The sequence below is a fragment of the Malaclemys terrapin genome, chromosome 1 (genome assembly GCF_027887155.1).
Source record: "Malaclemys terrapin pileata isolate rMalTer1 chromosome 1, rMalTer1.hap1, whole genome shotgun sequence".
Taxonomy (NCBI): domain Eukaryota; kingdom Metazoa; phylum Chordata; order Testudines; family Emydidae; genus Malaclemys; species Malaclemys terrapin.
The window spans coordinates 316,309,843-316,337,351 of NC_071505.1; the positions used below are offsets into that span (position 1 = coordinate 316,309,843).

Here is a 27,509-nt window from a genome sequence, read left to right on the forward strand (position 1 = left end):
ACTTAGTTTATAGATACGAGAAACTTTCCACTCAGTAGCATCCACTCCTGCCTAAGTCACATAATGGCTTTGATGGCAAAATGTGGACCTGATTTCCCTCTGACCTAAACTGGCTTTACACTGGTGTAACTTCATTGACTTCCATAGGCTTACTCCTGATGTATTCTGGTAGAGAATGAAATCCATGTTTGCCCTCTGGATGGTGAAATCAAGATATTTTTTTTTTTTTTGGCAGAGTTCTAATTAAAAACTGTTTCTCTGTACACGTAGCTGCTGGACTGCTTTGGAATCCCGGTGTTGATGGCTCTATCATGGTTCATTCTGCGCGCAAGATACAGACTCATCCATTTCATAGCTGTTGCTGTCTGTCTGTTGGGTGTGGGAACTATGGTTGGTGCAGACATATTAGCTGGGAGGCAGAACAGTGAAGGTAAGGAATTGGTTATCATCTGGGAAGAGTGTGGAGACATGGGTTTCATGACATTCTTACGTTCAAAGGGGAGACAAAAGAAGAGAAAACTCATGGTGAATGGGTTTGACTCTATTCCAGGGTGACACCCTCTATTTCAGGTTAACACCCTTCCAAACTCTAGGACTTCTGTCTTTTCAGACTGCAGACATGGGGTGGAGCCATATGTTACAGGATTCTCTTCTACTTGTCCTGGAGAACAACACTCCCACTTTTGGTTCCTTTGTTGAAGTGTAGTAGCTCCTTGCTCCCCAAAGACAGTATTTGAGGACTTGTATTCAGACTTATGGGGATGGTGGTATCCGTTTGCCTGCAGATCTGGGTTAATGCTACTGCCTCAAAGACTGAGGCCAAGATTCTCAAAGGTATTTAGGTGCCTAAGTCCCATTGATTTCATTGGGAGTTAGGCACCTAAATACCTTTGAGGATCTGGGCCCAAGTTCATTAAGCCCTGCTTCTATCTTTTTGCACCACTCCAAAGGCATGAAGGGGCCAGAAGGCTAGCAGCTCTCTGCAGCTGGAGATACTGCTTGTATAGGGGAATCCCTGTGTGGCATCGAAGTCGGTGTCAGGGGCATGCTGGGGATGGAGGAGGTGTGGCCAGGAAGGTTGGCTCCTTGAGGCCAATGGCCAATTGGGCATAGATTAGAGCAGGATTAAGGATGCTCTAAACTATGCTGGGGCCAAAACAATCTCGAGCCAGCACCAGCATTAGGGAGCCACAGTTTGCCCATTACTTAGGGTTGCCAACATTGTATTTCAAGAATAAGGCACCATTTTCTTAGTACCTCTGCCCCACCCCTCCTTCCGATATCATTATTAATTATCATTATTAATAATAAGCAGTACTTATCTACCTTCACCAGGGGTATTTCTTGCTGCTTTTTGCAGCACTCAGCAACTCCCGATCTTGTTATACAGAGATGAAAAAATAAGGGATGTCCCTTGTAATAAGGGACTATTGGCAATCCTGCTGTGTACAGCACTTATTTATTGGGTGCAGCTGAGTACTGTGGCCTATGTGTATGTTTATCTCTTTTAACCTCTCCTCAAATAAAACCTTGCCCTTTAGATTTTGAAGTTAATTAAAACTTCTAGTAATTAGTACTGTTGCAAACCAAAGAGAGTGTGGATGAGTTCTCTTTGCCTAGAGCTAACATATCAACATGTCTTTAGTCCAATTAAAAAACTTATAATGGGCCTGGAACTGCAACTGTTAAATACACTGAATAGTACCTACTTACACAACCAGTCTCACTGATGTCAGTGGGTCTTTTCATATGACTTAGGCTTTGTCTACACTACACAGCTTTTAGCTATCTCAATGTAAATCCTAGCAGAAATGAGTCAAGATAAACCTCAGGTGGGAGATGTAGTTTGACCTCGACTAGCTACATGGAGGTAAAACCGCCGTCTGCCTTGTCTCCACCAGGATTTTACAGTGAGTGTGATATCTATCTTGATGTAAAAAGACATATTTTTTGTAGTGAAGGCATAGTCGTAGTGCTACTTGACATTAGTAAACATGACTAATGTTTGATAATGGGCTCTTCAATCTAGCAGAGAAAGGTATAACACGATCCAATGGCTGGAAGATAAAGCTAGACAAATTCAGACTGCAAATAAGATGTAAATTTTTAACGGTGAGAGTAATTAACCATTGAAACAATTTATCAAGGGTCATGGTGGATTCTTCATCACTGACAATTTTTAAATCAAGATGGGATGTTTTTCTAAAAGAGCTGCTCTAGGAATTATTTTGGGGAAGTTCTATGGTCTGTGTTGTACGGGAGGTCAGACTTGATGATCACAATGGTCTCTTCTGGCCTTAGAATCTATGACAGAATAGAGTCCAAAGGGAAAATCTTCCTTCCCTGAGATTTCTAGATTTGTCATGATTCATCCATCATAGATACAACATAGATATACTTCGTGCAAGAAGTGTCTTTCTCAGTCCTTCCGTCAGCTCCCAGTCATGTTTCCTAAAGAACGACTATCAAACTGCTTGGGGAAGAGGTTTTAAATCAAATCAAGGACTTTAATGAGAGCAACGATCTGGCTATTGAACCGATGCATAAGGGCATTACCTGAAGACTGTTGGCATTACAGGGAATCCCATTAGTATAGTATAAAAGGCTTATTTTAGCCCATATCATGCAATCACAGACTTGTAGCACCCACTTAAGAGCTTTCATAGACTTGGAGCCTAATTCTGCTCCCCCTGAAATCAATAAATTGACTTTAATGGGAGCTGAATCAGGCCCTTAATGCAGAAGAACTAAATCAATGGTCTGAAAGGTAGGATTCTTCTGGAATTCCCACACAGTGCTTAACTGTAGCAGAACTAGATAGAACTGGATCTTACTAAGTGTGTTTTAACCTTTAAAATAAAAACCAAAAGCTCAGCTGGCCCCAAATTTTGCAAGGGCGGCTGGAGCCTTTGGCATTGTCAGCCTTCGGTTTGCGAGTGATCGGTCACAAGCAGGACATAAACATTCCCCTCTCACTAACCTGAAAGGGGGAGACATTAGAAATAAACTTGTTTATTTAAATAAAAAAAGCTAAAAAGTGTTTACAGTATTTCCCTTTTTGTGGATTAATATTTCTGTACAGGAAGTGACGTGGTGGTTGGCGATGTCTTAGTTCTGCTGGGTGCTTCTTTGTATGCCATTTCTAATGTGAGTGAGGAATACATTGTGAAAAATCTGAGCAGAGTGGAGTTTCTAGGAATGGTGGGCTTGTTTGGGACTATTATCAGCGGTCTACAGCTGTAAGGATCTAATATATTTACTTTAACCCTAATCAAGAACACACTGCAGAATGATTTCTTTGTGTACCACCAAATGTTGCTATTGTTTTTAAATTAATTCATTGTTAAGTTTGCATTTACCTAGGCATTTGGGGTCCTTTTTATTGATCTGCAGTATGCATTTCATTTCCTTTTTACATCTGCTGCCTCGGTCATACATGCTGCTGCTTCATGTAGCACCCTTGAGGTCCAATCCTGCAAACCTGTCTGAGTGTGGGCCCAGATCCTCAAAGGCATTCAGGTGCCAAACTCCCATTGATTTCAAGGGGAGTGCGGTACCTAAATACCTCTGAGGATCTGGGCCATAGTCTGTACTTGTGTGAATAGTCTCATTGACCTTCATGGGACCACTCATGTGACAAAGGACTACTCACGGGATTGCATTTCTGTAAAGGTTTTTCCAGTGGGAACCTGCAGGAGTTACTCCCCTGGCAGAATGACTTCTATGATTTTCTAAAGTGACTAAAAAAATCAGTGTTAAAATGTATTTAAAAGGAAAAGGAATGATTAAAGAGGGGGTATTTGTGATGTTTAAGCTTGAATTTAAAAATGAGGCAACATTTACTATTGCAAACAAACATGGAGACAGAGAGAGCAGGCAAACAAGGCCTACTAATTAATGTTATGTTCCTCACCTCTCAGCATCACAGTTAATCATTTTCTCAGATGGTATGTTAAATAGCAAGTGAACCTGTGAAAGGCAAAGAGCCTTTTTATTTAACTCTTATGTATTCTTTCCTTATAATGAGAGAGAAAGAAAGTCAAAGCATTTCTTATACATGCTCATAATTAAATCCACTATTTGAATACATAGTGAAAACAATGCAAAGTAATTTTCACTCCAGCATTGTCTTTTCTTACGTAGAGCCATTGTGGAACACTCGGACATTGCTCACATTCAGTGGAACTGGAAAATTGGTATGTGTACATTAAAATTATGTATAAATTAAAACACCTCATAAAAATGGATAATTGGTTGAATTTATCAGAGCTATGATATCTTCATTTCCCTTTATTTCATTTGTTGGCATAAAACAAGCAACATTCATACTGTGTTTAAAAAAAAAAAAAAAGCTGTACTCTATGAAAACTCTGGGTAGCAAAGAGATAAGCTTTACAGGTTTTGGACCCCAAAATCCATGTAGGTCCATGGAACTAAACCACATTGACCGCCAAAGTACAGAAGATCCAATCAAGACAAAAGTTATGGCATTGGCTGCTATTTCATAATATTTTATTCATGCCACCAACATCATTGTTGTCTTGACTGGGTTTGTTTCAGCCAGAATATTTCAGGCAGATGCTGGTGTCCCCTCTAGGCAAAGTTAGTCATAACTAGAGCTGATTGGAGGACAGAAATTCAGTTTGGCAAAAGATCAAGATTTCAAAATTTGGCTTCGTTCTGAATCTGAGCGAAAACCAAAAATCTTGAGATTCTCTGCAAAGGAAAATTCCCAAATAAAATTCATTTTGGGTCAATCAAAATGTTTCATGTCAATTCCAACATTTTGCTTTTGTATCATATAATACAAGATTTAAAAACTTGAAATGAAATGTCATTTCCAAATGAAAATTTGAGAAGTTTTGCTTTGAAAGGGTCAAAATGGGATGTTTCAACCTGTTGTAGTTTTTCTGATTTCTTCTGAAATTAAACTCCAGCAAAAATGACGTGATTTCATAAAGTGTTTTGATTTAGATGGAATTGCGTATTCTGATGGAATATGGTTCCATCAACATTTCTCTGACCAGCTCTAGTATTATCCAATGAAGACTGAAGGAACAGGATTATTCCTTTTTTTTGATGTTACAGGCCCCCTCCTTCATCTTCCTGTGATCAAGGTCTGTATAGAAATTCAGTACTTCCTCCCTGCCATTCATCCACACAGCATCTGAATCTGTACAAGACTTTCCCTGTTACTATAATTTTCTTTCTTTCTTGTTTTTGCCATACAAGAGAGTTATATGTAAGGAACTTGCTTGTACCCAGTTTGATTAATATTTATTATTTGTATTACTGTAGCACCTGATAAAATGTGCAAAGATTTACAATGTCTGAAGAACATCAGTCTTTTTTGCTCTCTTATTATTCATTCCTTTTAGTGTAAATTGTTGTCTTGTTTTACAGTGTTGCTATTCGTGGCTTTTGCCCTCTGTATGTTTGGGCTGTATAGCTTCATGCCAGTAGTGATTAAAGTTACTAGCGCTACTTCTGTCAACTTGGGCATTCTGACAGCTGATCTCTACAGTCTTTTTTTTGGACTGTTCCTGTTTGGCTATAAGGTAAGCAAACATTCAATCATGGTTTCAGTTAAGTTTCATTCCAAAGCATAACTATCTTAACTGTCTCTAACAGCTATTCGAATCAGAAGACTCAAGTTTAATTGCATTATACTGCACTGTTTGGTAGATGGTGATTTAAAATTCATTTCACACTTTCTGGATTAAGTTGCTAAAGAGCATTGCAAAACCCTCAAAGTCTTGCAATCAGCGCAAGAAACTATAAATAAATTAGTGATTCATCCTAGTCCCAGAGTTCTTTTCTTAATTCATATTTTGAATCACCCAAACTTTGGGAGTGTTCAGATCTGGTCAGCCCTCAAAGGCTATTAAAAAGTTCAAAGATCCAAAAGTTCAAGCGTGTCTCCATCTGAAGCTATGGCTTGGACTGACCTCAAAAGTAAATGTTTTCTGCATGTTTAATCAGTTATTAGAGACATCTCCGTGAGAGAAGAATCAAGTCTATGCAGTTATATCTCTGAACAGAACTCAAGACACTGAGTTCTGAAGACAAATGTATCTGTTCTACACTCTGACTAGGACATGCTGTGGAACTGCTTCTGTAAGATTTGTTTCTTTAGCATTCTGTTGCAGCTGTGTGGTCCTATTAAAACCAACCCTTCTGCTCTAACTGATCCTTTGTACCCAGAGTCATTCCGAGCTCACTATCACCTTTTTAATCATTGACCCTCTCAGTGGATGGAAAAGCTTAGCGAGAAGCTTGAGAACTTTGCTTAAGAGGCTTAGCTGTATTACTCCAGGAGGTCACTTGCCCTCAGCCATACAGAAATCAGAAGCTTTTATGTCAAATTTAGTTCTAAAGGTGAAGGACCATTTATTTTGGCTCTAAAGCATGAGAGCAGAAGTATTGTAGTGTCAAGCACACACAATTGCTAGAGTTTCCTTTCAAAGAGATATTTAGCAATTGACATTCCCCACCAGATTACAACACTTTTTGAGCATTAATAAAATTTGTATCTAACCTACTCAACAGTGTTCGTTTTAAAAATTAAGTAAATATGATAGACTGAAAATGTCTGCACTGTGTATTGTAACAGACAGCTCAGTTACTGCATTCATTTCTAAGTCACCTATCCATGTATCTTGGCACTAAACAGCTAATGGCGTTATTGAAGAAGGGATTAGACATTTATACAGCTAATAAGTAAATATTTTTAAAAGATAAGCAAGAATTTTGGAAGGGACATATATAAACCCTGAAGCATGAGGCTTTAAGACAACTTCTTACTGTTGGGGGTTGGGAGGAAGCTTTCCCTAGAGGCAGATTGTCCCATAATCGCCCACCGCAGAGCTTCTTGCATCTCTTTCTGAAGCATCTGGTACCAGCCAATGTTGGTTTAAAAAAAAAAAAAAAGAAGGGTGGATTTCAGAAGGCGTTGGGGGTAAATTATAAGAGAATTTCAGGCACATATAAAAATAAGTGAAGGACACGATAGGAAGTCTTTTTTATATATATTCTATATAGACTAATTTATTCAAGGTTAAATTAATTCTTTGCTAGTGTCTTCATAAAGCAAGGTGGAGCGAGTAGTGTTTGAAACCATCATACGTTTTTCCTGGGCAAAAGGAGCAGTAATGAACTCTGGATTACACTATGAATGATCAAGGAATGAAATTGTCTGGAGAATGACAACTCCACAATCAGAGCACTTCTATAAGTAATTTAAAACAGCCAAGGGGAGGCAGCAAGAGAATGGAGGAATACTAATGCAGTACCTACAGTTACAAGCAGGTCTAAGGGAGAACTAGGTAACTACACACCAGGAAGCACAATTTTTGCATATTTAACAGCAGCAAAGTTATGCTATCTTTCCTTTGCTGTTGCACAAAGACACCAGGAAGGATGTTTCATGGATTATAAAGGTATAGGAGATTGAATATACTACAAAAAATGCAAAGAACCACTCAACTCTTACTGAAGAAGAACAGTTTTTCTCTTGTCACCAAATGATATTCCATCTAAGGCCCCTCAGAGGCTGTTGCAGGTGAAGTTAGAGTATCTCTTTCTTCATCTTAGCTTTATGCCACAGAGTGCCTTTATTCTACTATACTTTTCTGATTTCTTCTAACCCCAGGGGTTCCTGGCTGTGGTCTTCTAGTACATGATGGTTTTGTTAACCTTTGCCATTATTGCCACTTGGAATAAGCTCATCACAGAATGGTATCTGGGGTGGAGGAAGTTCCCATTCCTGTTCCTGCGTGGTGCTGTGAGCCCTTGCCTACCACTGGAATCAATAGGAATTAGGATACTTGGCTCCTTACAGGTTCAGGCCCACAGGGGGCCTTCATATGGCCAACCCTCCCTTTCAGAATTACATTTTCACCCCTTCTGTCATTGTCTTACGTGCAGCTGAGATCTGAAATACAATGCCAAATATCAAACAAACCAAAACCCCAGGAGCTCTCCAAAGACTGAGTAGGGAGGGAGTTTGCTTGCCACGAATATTTTCTGAATGTGCTTCTGTTGTATAAACATCTAGGAAAGAGTCTGTTGCAAATCTGGACACTAGGTGGAGTTACTGGATTACCAATCACATTGATAGTAGACTTTAGACTTGGTAGTGGATGATGCCTTGTCTAAACACAAAAATTGTGCAAATTTAACAAAAATTAGTTGCTATGCTGATTTAAATTGGTGCAACAAAGCCTGACTGAATAAAACAGAGTAAAAACAGAAAATAAATAAATACTTGTTCTTGAATGGGGCTTTTAGTCTTCTGAACTCAGCCCTGGTCCACATATAGTAGCCTAAAAGTCATGCTGAGGGTGTCCTGGTGGAAGGGGAAACAAAATCTCTCTTCTCAAAGCAGCTAGAGGAGGGCAAGCAAAACAATGTGAGAAAACTCAGTTTATTTCTTCACCAGTCTGAGGCATAAAACACACTGGAACGGTGGAACTACCAAGGCAAAAGGTGTCAACGAATGGAACAATGGCTTACTTTGTGCCTGAAGAATAACCCCCTTTCTGTTTCAGTTCCAAAGGGAAGGGGCTGCAAAATTAATGGAGATATCCTATCTCCTAGAACTGGAAGGGACCTTGAAAGGTCATCGAGTCCAACCCCCTGCCTTCACTAGCAGGACCAAGTACTGATTTTGCCCCAGATCCCTAAGTGGCCCCCTCACGGATTGAGCTCACAACCCTGGGTTTAGCAGGCTAATGCTCAAACCACTGAGCTATCCCTCCCCCCTGCAGTTAGTGCCACACATTTCTCCCTACCCCCAAATTTAATGAGTTCAACCCAAATGAGTTCAAGTGACACCAGATTACTGAGCAGCACTTCTGTCTACTTTAATCCCAACCCCCGTACTTATCTGGCCCCATCCCCGTCGTATCCGAGCACTCTCCCAAATATTTAGCCCCACACCATCCCTGCGAGGTCAGGAAGGATTTTGATCACCATTTTACAGATAGAGAATCTGAAGGCCCGAGAAGTGAAATAAGTTGCCTAATGTCACATAGGAAAGTTTGTAACAGAGCTAGAAATTGAACCCAGTCCAGTGTGCACTGGAAGGGTTAAATTACATGTCTCTGCCTATGAGTCTGTGAGGGGAAGGAGGATGGGAGACTCTTTCCTGCCCCAGTGCAGGAAGCAAACATGGCGTGGCTGCTTCTGTTGTTAGGGCCAAATCTGATTCCCATCGCCGTCACTGTGAAGACTGCCATTGTCTACACAGATTCAGATTGGCCTTCAGAACGTAAGTGAGGGAGGTCAGCCAGCAGTCGTGTTTGCATTCAGTGCTTCAGGAGGCGTTTGTGTAAGCAGGGTGGGAGCGTAGCCCTGGCCTTACACCTCTCCCCACAGAGCTAGTAGGGCTGTGCTGGAGGAATGCTGGCTGTAGCTTTTGACAGATGCTGCTTTAATGCTCTCCTCCCAACTTCCAGAACCATCCGTCTAGCTAACTAATGCTGTGCTATCTATGCAGGCATTGAGATTTACACACAGGGAAAATGGCTCCAGCCACGATGCTTGGACTATGATGGAGCCACCTCCTCCTTGCACGCCCCCTGTACTCAGAGCCAGGATTTAGCCTTTATTCTATTATTTCAGGAAAAGTATCTCTGCCTTGGTGTCTAAGAGACATACCTTATTATTCTCTAGCACATGCTCTAGTGGTTAGAGTAACTTATGTATCAGAAAATCCACTTTTAATGTTCCTAATTACTCATCTCTAAAAAGTTGAGTTGCCTGCATCTAAAATGGTTTTGTGTCTGTTGTGCAAACCCCATACTGAGCATAGGCAGAAGTGGGAGGACACTTTTCCTGGCTTATAGGCGACCAGGCTGACCACACCCTAGCACAGGTGCTGGGACTGCCAATCATGGCGGCATGCACCACAGCTGGGACCAATAAAGGAAAACAAGCCCAGTTATAAAGGAAGGAAAATGGAGAGGGTTGGGGAGGTAGAAAGGTGTGGGAGAGCGTAGGAACAACAGCACCATGCCCCGCTACCTCTGAGGCCTGGTCTACACAACAGAGTTGGGTTGATGCAAAGCAGCTTATGACGACCTAACTATGGAAGTTTCTACACTTAAATGTTGCTCCTGCTGATGTAACCACCCTGCTACGCCTATTTAATAACCACTGCCACAAAAGGCATAGAGCTACGGTCAATGTAGTTAGTTCAATGTAATGTCAGTGTAGACACTATGCTACTTAGGTCAACCATTACTGGCTTTCAGAAGCCGTCCCACAATGCTCCACACTGACAGCACAATTGATTCAAGTGATCCTGTTGAGGACGCACACTGCTGACACGAGCAAAGTGTAGGCACGCACAAGTAAAGAAATTACTGCGCAGCTGTATGCTGACATAAGTTAGGTTGACTTAACTTAGTAGTGTATACATGGCCTAAGAAAATGATAGGGAGACAAAGGAAGTCTGCACACCAGTGTTTAAGGGCTGATTGACGCATTTTAAGCTAAGGCCTGGTCCACACTAACCCCCCACTTCGGACTAAGGTACGCAAATTCAGCTAAGTTAAAAACGTAGCTGAATTCGAAGTACCTTAGTCCGAACTTACCGCGGGTCCAGATGTGGCAGGCAGGCTCCCCCGTCGATGCTGCGTACTCCTCTCGCTGAGCTGGAGTATCGGCGTTGACGGCAAGCACTTCCGGGATCGATCCGGGATCGATTTATCGCATCTAGAGAAGACGCGATAAATCGATCCGAGAAGATCGATCGCTTACATCCGGACCAGGAAGTAAGTATAGACGTACCCTAAGTTGATTGACTGGGCTAACGTGAAGAAGAGAGGAGGACAGGTTAGGAGGAAGCTAGGACCTCTAGAGGGATACTGCCCCAAGAGCAGTTGGCAATATCCTATTGAAAAGAAATCCCAGCGGAGTTTGCATTAAAGTGACTGGTAAATATTCTGGAATAATTGGTGTCAGTACAAGACATCAGTGCAACAATTAGGTAAAACATAAATATGATTGGAAAGCTTAGGGAACCATCATCTCTAATTACGGGATGAATGTAAGTTTCAGCAGTCATTTTGTGGGTGCTCACAAATAGGCTCCAATCACTCCTTTTGCTTACGTGCAGTTCCTATGCTGCAAGCTATTCAGTGGTCAAAACTTTCTCCAGTCCACATTGTAGCTGTCTGTTGCACATTATGCACTCAGGCCTCCAATTAATGACAGTGGGAGTTTCATGCATGGTACAAAGTTATGCCACAGAAATCCACAGTGCAGATTGGAGATGAGAGTTGTCTATTTTATGCCAAGTCACAGCAGGTGCAGTGTGTCCAGAAATCCCATGTTCAGCAGTGAAAGAGCAAGGAAGAGGGTACAATCATTGTTCTCATTATCTCCCTTTAAAGCCCTGAAGAAACTGTCTTACAACCCCTTCTTGAGAGGCAGAGGCATTCCTGGGTGGGTCCAGGTATGATCTTCATGTTTATGTCTGTATGTGTCCCTCTGACCTGGCAATGGCTCTGCACCTAAGCTAAGACTTTCAAAGGTGACTATTTTGTGTGCCTCAAGTTTGGGCTGCACCCCAAAAAGGGCCTGAGTTTCAGGGCTGAGTGCTCAGCATTTTCTGAAAGTCATGCCCCCAGATCAGTCCCTTTGAAAGTCTTAGCCACAGATCCTAAGAAGAATAATCCTTTTAGGTGGGGCATAGCAGGGGAAGCTGTGCATGAGCATGCTTATTAGAGATTATGGGCACCAGTACACTCTGCTTTGCTACGTCTGTGTGCCTGATGAGAATTTAGCTGCCTGTTTATAAGATAACATGGACATAAACCAAAGGCTCTATGAAAACAGACCCTCTTCATGGGAACCAATAAATAAAAATCAGACATCCAGAGGCAAAATTCTGTCTTCAGTTTAAACTTTTGTAACCCTGCAGTAACTCCATTACAGATAAGAGTTACTCCAGATTAACATCAGTGTAACTGAGCAGAATCTGGCCCAATTTACATAATTTCTGAAATAATTTAGATTTAGAAGCTGAAGAGGAGTTAGAATTGTAGCAGCTATTTATCCTTCCTTAGTAGTTCAACTTCAGTTGTACCTGCGTGACCATATTAACCTAAGGCCCCTGTCTATTCTGAGCCAGCTCACCTCTTCATGTGCAGTATGTGTGGTGCCCTTCAAAGTGCTCAACTATCAAAGTGGCTTGAGTCTGAAGTCCCAATTTTTCCTTCATTTTGTGACTGTGAAGAGTTACTTGTTTTCCTCAAAATTGAGGACAGTGTTTGGAAAGTTCTGGCTAGTATTAATGCCAATACACCAAGCAACTGAACTTGTTTATAGCTGGGTTGCTATACTGAATTCTGATTCAGCTGAAAATAATTTTCAACACTGACTTTGTCAACATTAATTGTAGTCGGTAATAGAATCCTCTTGACACCAGAACTGTCAGTGCAAGTGTTAGCAGAGAAATCAAACAATACAAAGCTCCACCAGAATTTATAGTATTAGACAATAATCATAAGACATAATTGAAAATCTCAGCCATAAGACAATAAGCACAGATGTAGGGAGCAATTCTGCATGAGTTGAAACCAATGGGAGTCTTTCTATTGACAGCAGGATTAGGCCTCAAAAGAATATTATGCCTGTATTATTACTGGGGAGCTAGTTTTGAGCAGGGATATTTTGATTTCAGTCATCCAGCTGCTCCAGTAATTATGGTGTTGGGAAGAAAATCTGTAGCTTTTTGTGTCTGCTGACAAACTGTTCCCAGATGAGGGTAATTTGATCCTGTTACATTTTAAATCCAATTTTATAAAGTCAACACTTTAAGTGGACTCTTATTTTCCTATCAAGATGGTTTGTAATAATCCTTCCTTTTTTAGAATGTTAACAGTTTACTGGATGATAATAATAGACCAAATCCTGTTTGCCTGATCCACCTAGTAGTCTTAGTTATCTCTTTATACTGGTATAACTTCTGTGAAGTTAAACTGGTGTATAGCAGGAGACAGGAAAACCGGTTTGGCCCAGTAATAACATGTATATAGCCCATAAAATGGTTAAAAGTGATGTACAATGCATCTACTGATCTAGTGACTTGCAGAATTCCAGCAACAGGGACAAATTCTTTCTCTCAGGTGAAAGTCTGGAGCAAATCCATCACAGAATTTGGCCATGTTGCACTTAAAATTGAAAACACTTAGTGGTATATTACATTAGTGTTCACTTGCATAAACAATTACTCCTTGCCATCACCATATCTAGAACCATGTTATCCTGGGTCACATCTGTCAAGATGGGTGTCTAAACTTAAGAAAACAATTCCCTGTATACCAGTGTTAAGAAGGGGAAGTGAAGAAGAACACTAAGGTAGTCTGAGTCTGACAGTGGACTAAGCTTCTGAGTTTTGTTTTTTGGGCCCCATATACTCTGGTGATGGATGCACTCTAAATATTGAGACATAAAGAAAGTGTAGCTGTAAGTGATGCTCTTGCTGCAAGGCACAATCATAAGACAGGATTACTAACCACATCTATTTCCCTTCCCCTCCCCATATCCTTGTTAGTTTTCAGGTCTCTACCTCCTGTCCTTTGGTGTCATTATGGTGGGCTTCATTTTGTACTGTTCTACTCCAACTCAAACTGCAGAAGAAGCTGCAACCAGTTTGCCACAACCAGCCAGCATTGGGTTTGATAACCTTGGACTAAAAATTGAGGAGAACCACCAGGAAACTCCTGCTGCTACCGTACAGTTTACTAAAGAAGAAAATGTGCGGGTGAACACGGGTTAGAAAACTAGCAGCATTTTAAAGAAAGCTTTTGTACTGCCAAATTTATTCCTTAATATCGATATGGAGAACTGCTCGGTTGCCAAAGGTGTACATCATGCTGCATTTGTTTTAGTACACTGGATAAACACTTAGCTGATAAGGCCAGATCCTCAATCAATGAAGCTATGTTAATCTAATCCAACTGAAGATCTGTCCCTTAAAGTGAAATAGAAAAATATTTGGAAGCCTCTGGGAAGTGACAGAACTTTATGTTCAGAAAGTTTGATTAATTTAAGAGCAAATGCTTTATAAAGACGAAGCCAAAGCTAGCTTTCAGGTCACTAGCAGGAGCAGAAATCCTTTGTTGTGTGTTAATTATTAAGGGCCCAATCCTGCAAGTTGCTAAGGGAGTGTCCTCTGCTCCCATTGAAATGAGTGGGATTTGAGAGCACTCGGCACTTCTCAAGAGGCCCTCAGTACCTTGCAAGATCTAGCTCTACATGCCATGACCCATATGTTTGCAGTGTTTTAGCTATGTTGGTCCCAGGATATGAGACACATAAGATGGGTGATGTATATCTTTTATTGGACCAGCTTGCATTAGTGGAAAGGACAAGCTTCCTCGGGTCTCAGTAAGGAAGCACTTTGTGAAGCTTGAAAGCTTGTGCCTTCCACTAACACAAACTGGTCCAATAAAAGATATTCTTCATCCCCCTTCTCACACTCTCTCTCTCATAATACCTATGTACATCTACCAAGTGATGTAGTACCTCATTCCTTCATTGGAGCCACGTGTAAAATTGGCAGTCCAATTTTTTTTTAAAAAGGGGAGATGCAGCTAAGTGAACATGGGTGGGGATGCTGCTGGCGCCCCACATCAGTTCATTCTTTGTAGCAAAAATGTCTGGCTTTCAAAAATGTTAAGTACTTTTGCTAGACTTGTAATTCATTTGTCTTTATTTGTGCCGTTTTTTTCATTTCTAATCCGTGATTAAAACTGATCTGTCACTACATGAAAGTGAGGTTTTGAGATTGTTTAGACATTCTATGGCCAGACTTGGTGTAAATTTGCATAGTTTCACTGACCCTGTGTCAATGGATACCAGCTGAAGATCTGGCTCTCACTCTGTTTTTGCCTGTTGGAATTTCACTTTGTTAAAGACTGTATGTATTGATTTTTACTGACCAAACTATTTTTTAAATTAACAGGTTTTGTCTTAAATGGTAAATGATCCTCTCTAGAATATACTGGTTATCAAATGACAATGTGATTGTTTTTTTGTATAGGTCAGTTGTAGTTTATTTGAGCAAAATAGTTTATCCAATTTTCTTTAGAGATCACAAAATAAATATTCAGTACACAGTGAGGTGGCTATCCCTCAGTATTGCCTTTACATTGAATACTCCATACAGACAATGATTAGAAGAGCTGCTGATACTTTGTGAAAAGCTTTGGGTCAAATTTTCCACTGCCTTGCACCTTGTGTTGCCATTTGCACCAGTGTAACACGAGTGCAAAATACTACCACTCAGGATTCGTAGGTGAAGGGTACAGAACACTGAACCTAATTCCTTAGTTACAGATCAGACTGTTGCAATGTTGTAGCCATGTTGGTTCCAGGATATTAGAGGTGGGGGAGGTGATATCTTTTATTGGACCAACTTCTGTTTGTGAAAAAGACACGCTTTCGAACTACACAGAGCTCTTCCAAAGCTTGCTTCTCTCATCAAAGGAAGTTTGGTCCAATAAAAGATACTACCTCATCCACCTTGTCTCTCTAAGATCATACCATAGGCATATTGTACTAGTATTGACTTTGTGTGGGCACTAGATGGAGCATCGAGAACCCATTCTCTAAACTAAGAGTTTATATCAGGGGTCGGCAACCTTTCAGAAGCAGTGTGCCAAGGCTTCATTTATTCACTCTAATTTAAGGTTTTGCGTGCCAGTAATACATTTTAACACTTTTAGAAGGTCTCTTTCTATAAGTCTGTAATATATAACTAAATTATTATTTTATGTAAAGTTAATAAGGTTTTTAAAATATTTAAGAAACTTCATTTAAAATTAAATTAAAATGCAGAGCCCCCTGGGCTGGTGGCCAGAACCCGGGCAGTGTGAGTGCCACTGAAAATCAGCTCGTGTGCCGCCTTTGGCACGTGTACCATAGGTTGCCTACCCCTGGTTTATATCATAACAACACGGTTTGTCATATTCCATAGTGTGTTGACATGTACCATATGCACTGCTGCATGGAAAAGACTGCACATTTTTATTGTCTTTACTTACTGCCATTTTAGTTAAAGCAGGACACACAAAAGAACAGTGTGCTCCTTTACCCAAGTGGTGAATGAATCATAGAACAAAGAAAACAAAGTACAAGACTACAGCACTAGCATCTAATAAGTGTCATTACCACAGAAATGCTACCTGACTTGCAGTCCATCAGAAACTGACACAGGCATAATAAGAGGCGGTAACTGCGCTGCTTAGGAGAATGGTGAAAACAAAGGTAAGTTGGCTCCAATATTCACAGCCTCCCCTCTGATATTTCCCATCGAGGGGATGAAAGGAGAGGAAAGTCTGCTCCTGTGTGCCAAAATCTTTCCTCAGAAGGGGGGGAGAGGGAGGTATTGTGGCTATGTAGCATCATTCGCCTCATGTCACAGTAGTCCTTGTATGTGAGGGGTACTCAACTGGTATTCCATTGTGCTTTGGGAGCAGGCAAAGCTCTCCGTCAAACTCCTAGAGCCGCCTGGAGATTTTTCCCTCAGTCTGAGGGTGCCCTGTTAGCACTGATTTATACAAGCTCTTATGCCACGCTTTGAAAACTCCCACTGGGGTAGGCCAGGCATGGGCAGGTGTCCATGACAGCATGATTCCCAAGTGACTCAATAATATAAAATTTAAAGGTTCATCCAGTACTTAATTTGTAATGAAAGAGGTGCCAGGGTTCAAGCAATTTTTTTACATTCATAGCTGATGCAGCAAGCCCAGGGGTTATGAACTGCCAAGTGTAGAGGTGCCGGGGCTCAGCCCTGGCAAGCCCTGCAAAAATGAAGCACGGGGTTCATCATGTCTAATCTGTGACTCACTAGTGTAAAAACTCTTCCTTTTATGGGGCAAGAATTTGGTAAATTAGCTAACTGGTGCTGGATATGACACAGGGATTTTACCTGGAGTTAAGGTCTGTGATGGGTGTGTATTTCTTGGTCTAAAAGTCAATAAGAATTTTTTTTTTTGGCCTTACTCTTTGCACTTCACTTTCCCTATATGTAGAAGGAGAATGATAAGACTGTCGCTCCTTGCTGAGTAAAGCAGCTGTTGAGGCCTTGCAGCTGAGCTTCCTATTTGTAGAAGAATCAGCTATGTGGGGTCGGGGTATATTCTCAGTGAAACTTGTTTTATTTACACACAGGCTATCCTAGCTCAGTGGTGGTCACAAACATCATGCAGGGCCATCCCCTCTTTCTGTGATCTCAGCCCAAACTTGAATGCCTGGTTTCCAGGGAACAACTCTGTCTCTAGAATTCTCTCTCTTAAAGACAGAGAGCGAAAAGCATAGGAAAAACTCCTTTTCTGCTTGCCGTATCTCTCCTAAAGAAACAAAATCAGAAACCCCCCCAAACCAGCACATCAATGCAACATTTACTTCCAAGCCCAAATACTTGCTTGCATGTCAAGAAAAAGGAGCTTGTAAGAGAGTACCAGCACCAGCTGGTGACCCCTGTCAGTATATAGACTTGTTTGCCAATCTGAGATAGAATTTTGGGTTTGACGTTTTGATACTCTTATATCTTATACTAATATGTATGAAGAACAATGAACAAAGAGACTGTGTGTTGCATTTCCCACAACCAGATGGGGCAATGGGAAAAGATAAGGGATACAGATAAAGTGTTACTGGGCCTGGTGGGAATGTATATATGAGTGCACACTTGAAGACTGCCTCAACTCCATATCGCAAGGCAAGGTCAAGCAATCAGTCAGGAGGGACAAGGGGGGATTGGGTAGGGGGAAGATAAAACACTGAAACACCAGAGAAATGCCTGCCCCTGACCGGAGTACAACCTCACTCCTTACCCCTCCCATGGGATACAAAAGAGGTGGGATGAACAGGGCCAATGCTACCATTTAGGCAAACTAGGCGGTTGCCTAGGGCGCCAAGATTTGGGGGTGCCAAAAAGCGGTGCCCCCAATTTTTTTTTTTTTTACATCGTTCCTATGCCCCCTCTCCGAGCGCGCGGTCACCGCTCCACTTCTCCTGCCTCCCAGGCTTGCAGCGCCAATCAGCTGTTTGGTCCACAAGCCTGGGAGGGGATGAGAATTAGAGCGGGGGCGGCGTGCTTGGGGAGGAGGCGGAGCAGAGGTGATCTAGGGTGGGGAGCTGCTGCGGGGGGGGGCAAAGGGTGGGGGGGAAGCTGCCACAGGGGGGTGTGCCTCAGGGCGCGGGGGGGGGAGTTAATGTGGAAGTTTCACCTAGGGCACAAAACTTCCTTGCTAGGCGAAACTTCCTTGCACCGGCCCTGGGGATGAAGAACCCAATTCACGACCCTCCCAAATGGAACATGACCATAAGTTGTAAGGGGTGTGACTAGGGACGTACACTGAAGATATATTTGGACCTGCTAAGGAGTGGGGGATGGGAGGTGGGAATGGGGAAGAGGGACACAGGAAAGGCTCTGCAGCATCAGAGCTGGGAATGGATCACTGGGAAACAGACTCTGCCGGCGCGTAGAGCTATGGATATATTTGCTTGGAACTAACCCCAATAAATATCAAATTGCCTGCTCTTCGGACGTCTGGTCTTCTGCTTTCTGTCTGCATGACAAGAACCAGGGGAGAGGCTGACGGGAAAGCCCTCTAATGTCCCCTGCTATAACAATACTTACCTAGCTTGTCAGGCACTTGTGAGGTTTAATTAATCCCTATTTGTGAGGAAGTCAAATACACCTGCAGTGGCAAACACCCTAGAAATGCCTATAAACCTTAAAAAAGGTGAGCTAGAACATTTAATGTTCCTACATATTGTAGAGGTTTTAGCTGCGCCTCCAAAGTGAATGCTAAATTGAATTTTACACTTAAAGCTAGGATTCAACCTGTTATGTATGATGGGGCGGGGGCGAGGGGAAGTGTATTCTCCCCAAAATCACAATACTTTCAGGGATTAAAGTTTTAAAATGGTTCCACCCAGGTTCAGTTTTATTTGTCCCAAATGATTATTACAGAGTAAACACAAATTCTTCAATCTTGCCCTATAGTTTAAACCCACCTAAGTGTTGTGTGTAGGCAACATTAAAGAACTTTAACTCGGCCATGTGTTGACATCAAGAGGGAAATAAATAATAACTGACTTTTAAAGACTTTCAGGTAGTCTGGGCCAACAAATACTAAAATGTCTTAATATAATCAGACATGTTATTACATGGTGTCATGACAGGGCAGCATTAAGGTTGTTAGGATGCACTTATTGTTTATTTCCATAGCTTAACGTGCTTGGATTACTTTTAGTTTTAACCTTATCTGAATTTCCTGGGCTTATGCTTCCTTTTGAGATAATTGCAATAGTCCTGTAATGTACTTACCCTAAATTACGGAGATGCACTCAACCTTAATGCCATCTGAATGTAGATTTTTATCTGGGAATACATACAGATAAGGGCGCAAATTCAAATTCTGGCCACTCTTCAAAATGGAGTGCTGCCAAGTCTAATGCTGGTAATTCAGAAAAGTCTGTCTGCATATTATATAAGATTAGTTACTGCTCAGAGTGTAAGTAATTAGATGGGACCCAATATCAGCTACTCTTCACTTGCTTTGTAGCTACTGGAGTTAAATCTGTGTAAAATTGATGTAAGTGAGATTACAGTCAGGCACAAATCCTTTGGGAGCCACAAAAGGTATAAAAGCGACAGAGAGTCCTGTGGCACCTTATAGACTAACAGATGTATTGGAGCATGAGCTTTCGTGGGTGAATACTCACTTCATCAGATGCATGTAAGGTATTAAGGTGCCTGAACCCCAGAATTAGGTGCCTAGGTTTTGAGTTTAGGACCCAGTTTTAGACTCCACTGAGATTCATAAAACTGCTGAGTCCCGTAGGTACCTAAACTCACTTGGTGCTTAAGGGTTTCAAAGTAAAGGATCCCTAGACACCTCAGTTCCTGCCTGTGGGCACACATACTGCTGCCTCCCTCTAGGCATCTGGACGCCTAAGCCCCAGCACAATTCATGAACCGGGGGAAGGCAGGCATTCAGCTGCCTCAGTCACGTGCAGGACCTGATCCAGTGTGTGGCCTGTGAGCACACCTGCTGGATCGGGTCCCATTCAGAAGATAGCCAGAGGAGGTGCCCACGTTACAACTTTTAGCCCAGTGGTTACAGCACTTACCTGGGCTTCCCCCTCCCTCCGAGGGGGAAAGGGAATTTGAACAGGCATCTCCTACGGCTTGGGAGGGTGCTCCAGCCAGGGAGCTATGGTATATTCTGATGCAGGGTTCCCTCAGTTGCTCCTTGTGAAGCTGTTGCACTCTGGATAAATGATGTAAGAGCAAATGGAGGTGGAGGACTAGATCCAGAGTCTCCCATGTGCATATCCTAAACACTGCACTACAGAGTGGTTCCCATGCTGTTTCTCTCTCTCTCTCTCTGACTCCCTGCAGATGAAACAGTCATTGGGCAGACAGAGACTATATGTAAGAGAATGACTCTGTAGCCCACTGGTTAGGGTGGGAGATCCTGGGTCCAGGTTGGAGATCCTGGGTCCAGTCCCCCTGCCCCAGACACTCTTTCATTAGTTATCCAGACTGCAACAGCTTCAAGAGGGCTGAATGAGGGAGCCCCACCTCAGAATGTCCTGTAGCTTGGTGGGTAGCACATTCTCCTGAGAGGTTTGAGTCCTGTTCAAATCCTTGCCCCTCCCAGAAAATGGGGGATTGAATCTGGATCTCTCACACCCCAGACAAGTACTCTAACTACTTGGCTATAACTTGTAAGGGGATCACCTCCTACCATTTTGTGTGAAGCGAGGCAGGCGCCTAATACATTCCCTCAAAAAGCAGCCTCAGTGCCTGAGCCGCCTGACTGCAGGCAGTGGAGTTCCCATTCCTCGACTGCTGAAGTGATCTAGGTGATCTAGGTGCCTATTTTCATGAGGGGGCAGGGTTTAGCACACACCCCTCCTGTGGCTATCTGCCATTGGCTAGCTCAGGCGGCTCCCCATCCAGCATGACGGCTTTTGTGGATTGCATACTTAGGTGCCTGTGTCTCCCCATTCATTGTATAGGAGCTTGGGCACCTCACTTTGTGGGTCGCAGTGTTTTTCCTGTGATTTTTCTAGGCGCCTAAAAGTTGGTGCTGTGACGCTCGGCACTGCAATGCCTAAGTCCCTTCAAGGCTCTCATCCAAGCTGTTTTTCTACACGGGGTTCATTATTCCGAAGTTTTTTTAAGCAGAGTGCAATAATGGAGTTTGCATACTGGTTTAGATTAATCAGGTCTAACGGTACATCTCTGGATGAAATAAGATGAGCAAGTTGCAGATGTGGTGTGTCATCGTATACTTACAGTGCAGCAGAGACTGTATTGTTGTCGCTATTCCACTTCACTTATGCTGGCAGAGTTAGGTTCCTGGGGGGAGGGGAGGGGGGGTCAGATCCTGAGCTGCTGTAAATCACCATAGCTTCACGTAAGCTATCTCGGTTTATACGAACTGCATATCTGGCCCCATGTTCATTGTAATAGTTGTGAACAAACCTTAAACAGCACCAAAACCAGAGGCTCTCTGCTGCAGTTCTGTTATCAGACGTGGAGAATCAATGTGAAAATCAGAGCAACAAAGAAGGTGGAATGATAATTTAGCTTTTCCGTTATTGTTTGGGATTTTTATTTTTAACCTGCAAATTGCCAGGTTTGGGGAGACTGCTCCCTGAGAATTTTCTCTGTCATCTGTTTGGGCTGCTATTTATTTCTCAGTTCATGAAAAAGAATATGCTAAGTAATTGAAAGGTAAGGTTATATATTTTATCAGAAATGACAAAATAATCAGTGCCCTATATGCTAATTTGGCTTCTGAACTACCGAGGTCTGAATATCACTGATTTACATGCTTTTTTCTATCTATTTACCTTTGGAACTTCTAAGGCATCCGTTTTAGCAGTAACTGAGTGTCTCAGACAATTTTTAATGCATTTAGCCTCACAACACCCCTATGAGCTAGGGAGTGCTATTACCCACTTGATAGGTGGGAAACTGAAGTACAAGGAGGCTAAGCGTCTTGCCTAGTGTCACAGAGGAACTCTGTGGCAGAGCAGGGACTTGAATCCAGGCCTGCTAACCAGTGGTCCATCCTTCCTCTCACAGCTTTTTGTTGTTATGGTGCTCAGTGAGGTGAGAGGGGATATATCTAGAAATTGTGTCCAAGCACAAAGTTTGGTTAGACTGGTCCGGTTTTGAGTGAGTGACATACAGGTGAAGGGCTCCTTATCCCTTTAATGCTGCAATCAGTTCCCCTTTCCAGTGGCTTGTTTTGTGGAGGCAAGGCACGGATCAGAAAGCAATAAGGTCTAGAGAGCCTCTTAGATTTGTGCATCTCTTAAGAACACAAGTGACACACGTTCACTGTTGGTGGGGAAATGAGTGTCAAGATAATGAATCACATATAAGAGCATACAGCACCTGGGGGAGAAGTTACATGGCAGACTTTTTTAAGCATGCAAGCACTGTACTGAAAAAAAAAAAAAGAAATTCAGATGTTTCAGATGAATTGGATCTGTGTGTCCAAACCAAAGAGCATGACATCCTGCCTTGCTCCAGGGTTTAGTTTCAAAGACATCAGAAACCTAGCTGGCATTAGAATGTTGTGATGTGTCTGAAAAAACTGAGTGCAACAGAGTATGAGTGTGTGACATTATCTCCACTGGAATTTGAGGAAGGAAATAGAGCTATTGGCTATTAACTATTTTAAGAATCATGACCTTTACTCATAAGACACACACTTAGTTCTGCATGATGTGATGTTCAGGACAAACACATCAGTTCTTGTCAGCAGCGTTTACTCATGCGTTATATATTGTTGGAGAGTTTACGCAATTCTCTGCCACCTTGCAAATATCCGTTTTTGGGAAATCTGATAGGAAAAGTTGCTCTAAGGCTACATGGCTGATCTATGAACAATGTGGGACAAACAGATAATTTCTGAAGAATGTCAAACTAAAGATTTTAGAATTTCATCAGCCTTTCATCAAAAATATTCCCAGTGTCACCCAAATGCCATTGAAGGATTTGATCCTGCAAGCTCCTGCATGATCATAAAGTGCCATGAATTCTGATGAAGTACAAGATTAGGCCCTAAAGCAGCAGTTTTGTATTTTAAACTGATAGTTATTTCTTTGCAACACCTTGAGGCCCCAGCCAAGAACAGGGCCCCATTGTGCTAGGTCCTCTCCGTACACAGTGAGAGACTGTCCCCACCCAAAGAGTTTACAATCTGAGTAGACAAGACATAGCATATATTACCCCCATTTTACAGCAAAGAGAGATTAAGTAACTTGCCTAACGTCACACAGGAAACCTGTAGCGGAGCATTGGACCTCTAGTTCTGAAGTCCTAGCGCAGTTCCTTAACCACCAGGCTATTGTGCCTTTTAACAGTTTTTCCATCTTTCTGTAAACTATTGGGCTTTGTTAAGAGTGCACTTTATCACAGATTTTAAGGCCAGGAGGGTCACCTCATCTGATCTACATAACACAGAGCAAAGAATTGCTCAGAAGCATTATATAGCATTCAAGAATATTTCTTCACTTTGTATCCTAGAAGCAGTGGTACCCTTTTTGCTCTAGCTTTCCAAAAACCTTCAGACTGAAACTGAACTAGAAAGTTAGCCCTGAAAGTGAGAGTGACAAAAGTGCTAAGCAACTGGAAAAGAGCCCCGTATGTTCTAGTGATCACGTTTGTGTCTTGCGCATGCACCAACAGTAGTCAGTGAATACTGAAAAACATACAGGTGTGAATGTGTATTTTATACACTAGCTTTGTTTATTATTCACAACAGCGCTCTGTCAAATTCAGTTGCAAGTAGCCTGCAACGCTGTATAAAGCTAACACTCTCTCTAATTTGTCTTCCTCTGCCATTAATATAAGTGCTTGTTGGAAGAAATTCTTTTCATTTAATAAAGTTTATAAGCTGCATGTGTTAAAAAAGGAACCCTACCGGGTAATTTTATTGTGTGTAACATCTGTAAATTAATTTGTTTCCTGAGAATAACAGTGATATATAACTCACAAGGAAACTAGAGTAGCTTGATTAAAGTAAGGGGAGCATTAGGCAGTTGGAATGAAATTACAATATGACTGCACACACCATGTTAATGCAACACTAAGGTTAATAATTTAATCAAACAAAAATCAGTAGGCACGAAGTTATGGTTCCTCTCATTAGCCACAAAATGGCCCACTTATGCAAAATACAAAAAAAGTATTATTTTATAAATGTTAGTATATAGATAAAACCATAGAGTTAGCAAATATGTGTCCTGTGTACAGATTCTGCACCCATCTGACTCTCAGCTTGTAACTGAGGAAATACACACTGTGCTGTCTCATGGAGACATCGCTTTTACTCCTGTTGTTTTTCTTATATCTAAAATAAATCATTTGACATGGAAACAGTTTCTTCTTTTATATCAAAACATACAAAGAGCAACCCCGGGGTGCTCTATAGCTTGAGAAATGCCCACACATGCCACCTAGCAGTCATATTATAGTAACTACCAGGTGTTTCTAGTTGGGGACTCTCACATTGGCCAGGATTGAAAGTTCCTCCAACTGACAGTCATTGGAATTTTATGCTCCTTGTCCTCCCACAATTCCCATGCTCTGACAGCCATTTGCTATTTGTGGGTGAGTTTTGCCAGGATCTCAGTTAGCTGTATCCACTTACACAGGTCTGTACTGAGGTACACAGATCACTGGCAGGACACAGGTTCTGTTGCTAGTGATTTCAAGCAGCACGAGGTAAGGAACACAAATACACACACACACCTCTGTGCTACTGGGTATTTCATCTCAGAGTTGGCTTCATTCACTCATGAAATGCAATGAATGCTGTGTAAAGTAGGTAGATCAGCTTTTGTTTGTGAAACACTTGAGGATTCTTCAGGACAAAAAAAAGCACTCTATAATGTAAGGTACTATAGGGTCAGATTAAGGTGCACTGTCATGGATCCAAACCTGTTCTGTCCTTCAGCCAAAGGTCAGGGCACTCAGTACTTTGCACGATCCGGTCCCCAAAGATGTCAGAAAACATTATGAAAGTGGCAAATTTGAACCAACCCTCTATTTTCTCTCCATCCTTATCTTCCTGCTCACCTCAGTACAGGTCTCCCCTTTCATTGTCCAATATGATTTAAAATTTAGATTCTCTGACAGCTGGTCGGAGCCACCAGTGAGGAAACAGAAATACAAGTCCCAAGACACTGCACTGCCCCCCTTATCATGCCTCATACAATGACTATGCAAGGATGGTTTTCTGAAGAGTGGAAAAAGTGACACGCAATTTGGCTTGTTGTCAGCGTCTTAGTTCCCCAGAGCCACCAAAAGCAGTATGGGGCAAAGTCCTATTCCAGTGGAGCAATGCTTGTATTCAGGGGGATGGGAAGGTGAGTGACAATGTCCCCAAAACTTTCCTGAATATTGGGGTCTGTAATAGAGAGCCCCTCACCAAAGATTGGCCAGCACAATTAAGTAAGTACTTTCCTTTAGAATATGGAATTATAGCAGTTAGAGCAAGAAGAGACCCAATACCAGTAAGGCCCATTTAGTCCATTCTTTAGGGAGTAGGACGACAAAACAGAATTTTGCCATCCATAGAGTATACTCTTCAGAAACGGGATTGCCAGCACCATTCCACAGTGTGGACATAAGTCACCAGTGATCTACAGCTAATCATTATTTTCCTCTATTTCATCCAATTACTCCTGTGAATGGAGGATGATATTGCACTGAAAGACAATGTGATGTGCTCTGCTCCCCTGTGTTGTATAGTTTCTGAGATGAATCTTTCAGGTGCCAGCAGTGTTACAAAGTCTTCCAATGGGACTCTGAGTTTGTGTCTCCTGTCATTTGATTGTCTTTCAAATGGCATAAGCACTGGAATCAGAATGCTGCACAATTTTCTTTAAAGTGATTGGCTATTCAGTTTAGATCAGGATGCTTCATGTTAACTCACTAACTAATGGATCTAAGATATTAAACACCTTGACCTGCAGCCTCAGTGCCTAACATTTGTAAGTGTTTGTGTATATAGCAGTGTAGATATCAGTGGGCCTACTCAAATAAAGGCTCACTAACATGAACAAGAGTGGTATAGTCAGGGTCAAGGAGCTCTGAGAATTCCAGGTACTACTTTGCCACCACCTTCTTAATGATGTCCCCTTAAAAAGCTGATCAGAGACCAGGCAACTGTCAACAAACTTGTCAATTATTGCCCTAACAATGGACCGGTGTCTCACTGTGAGATTTCATCAGTTGGGCATGAGTCCCTCATAGATCATGTCCCACAGTTCCCTATGCTCCTCCTGAACACTTGCTAAAATGCAGCAGAGAACTTGGTCTCCTTTTAGCATGCTCACCAACCACTGCCTGAGCAGTCCTGTCCAAATCTAAACAACCTTGTGTGTGAAGTAGACAAGAAGCTCTTCTCAGTAAGACACACTTGATACTGTATCCTGGCAGAGACAACCAAGAGCCACTAGGCAGCTCTTCTTCTGAAGCAGCCACCACCTGGGATTTTGTGGATGCCAGGGTGGAGGATGAGAACCTGTCCCTTGCTTCTATTACTACAAATGTGGCTCCCACCACTGGCATTCTATCTGCTTTCCTTCCAGCTTTGTCTGTTAGAAGCCATCTGGATACCAAACTGGCGATGAGGCTGTCACAAAAGAAAGGGAGCATTTAGGAGTCACCTTTACAATAACTCACCTGGCCATCTTTGATAACACGGTCCACTGGGTGAAATGTGAAAGCTGGTTAATATTGTGTAGCTCAGTATAGTCACTGTTAAAAGAAAAGCTCTGACACCACATTGAAATGTAATCCTGCCTGTTTCAGGAATGGGATAAGATGATTAGTAGAGCTAAATATATAATAAATGATCAAGTGCACACTGGGATGACTGTAGCAGGAACAGAGAACTGTCATTGTCATCCCCTTCACAATTGCATTTGCACCAGCTCATGTGGTTTTACACCTGTGCCCTGCTGGTGGTGACCTTGGGTACAGTAGGACATGCTGAGATGTGGAAGCTGTGAGTTCTCACCATCCTAACTAGGCGTCTGTGTGCTCTGATCATCAGTTCAGTAGCAGACTGCTCCAGCGGCAGGAAACCCCGTTAGAAATGAATGAGTGTGTGTATAATGCTGTGAATATGTAAAGTGGTTTATTGTACCATCTAGTTAATTGTTTCATTTCACTTTTTCAACCAGAAATATGATGTGGCATAAACTCTAACTCTTTGACCAGGTTTTGACGTTTTGATTAGTTGCTAAGATAGGAATCTAGGTTAATGGACTGAGTGATTAGTACAAACGTCCTGCAGTTTTCTGCATATTGGAAATTGGATCCAATAAATAAAAAATCCACAGTTCCTTCTGGGAATGTTACTAACCTTCAGTTCAGATAGCATTTTCTTTGTGTGTAGTGTGGCAGCGCCTCAAAGTCCTGATCTGGGCTCACTTTGCTAGGG

The 27,509-nt window shown here is 42.0% G+C and overlaps 1 protein-coding gene across 3 annotated transcripts in view; it reads left to right on the forward strand.

The window, feature by feature from the left end:
• Window positions 1-15,034, forward strand: part of SLC35F2 (solute carrier family 35 member F2) — a 36,498-nt gene extending 21,464 nt beyond the window's left edge. The window contains exons 4-9 of one of the 3 annotated variants that reach the window (XR_008443519.1): window positions 271-430; window positions 3,083-3,239; window positions 4,144-4,196; window positions 5,404-5,558; window positions 11,400-11,461; window positions 13,565-13,640. Coding sequence is in view for 2 of the 3 variants with exons in the window: in XM_054015529.1 (XP_053871504.1) it covers window positions 271-430; window positions 3,083-3,239; window positions 4,144-4,196; window positions 5,404-5,558; window positions 13,565-13,789 (750 nt within the window). In the remaining variant the exon portion in view is untranslated. Of the gene's footprint in view, window positions 1-270; window positions 431-3,082; window positions 3,240-4,143; window positions 4,197-5,088; window positions 5,118-5,403; window positions 5,559-11,399; window positions 11,462-13,564 lie in introns of all 3 variants that reach the window. The other 2 variants (XM_054015527.1, XM_054015529.1) reach the window with 2 other exon arrangements.
• The last annotated feature ends 12,475 nt before the right edge of the window (window positions 15,035-27,509 follow it).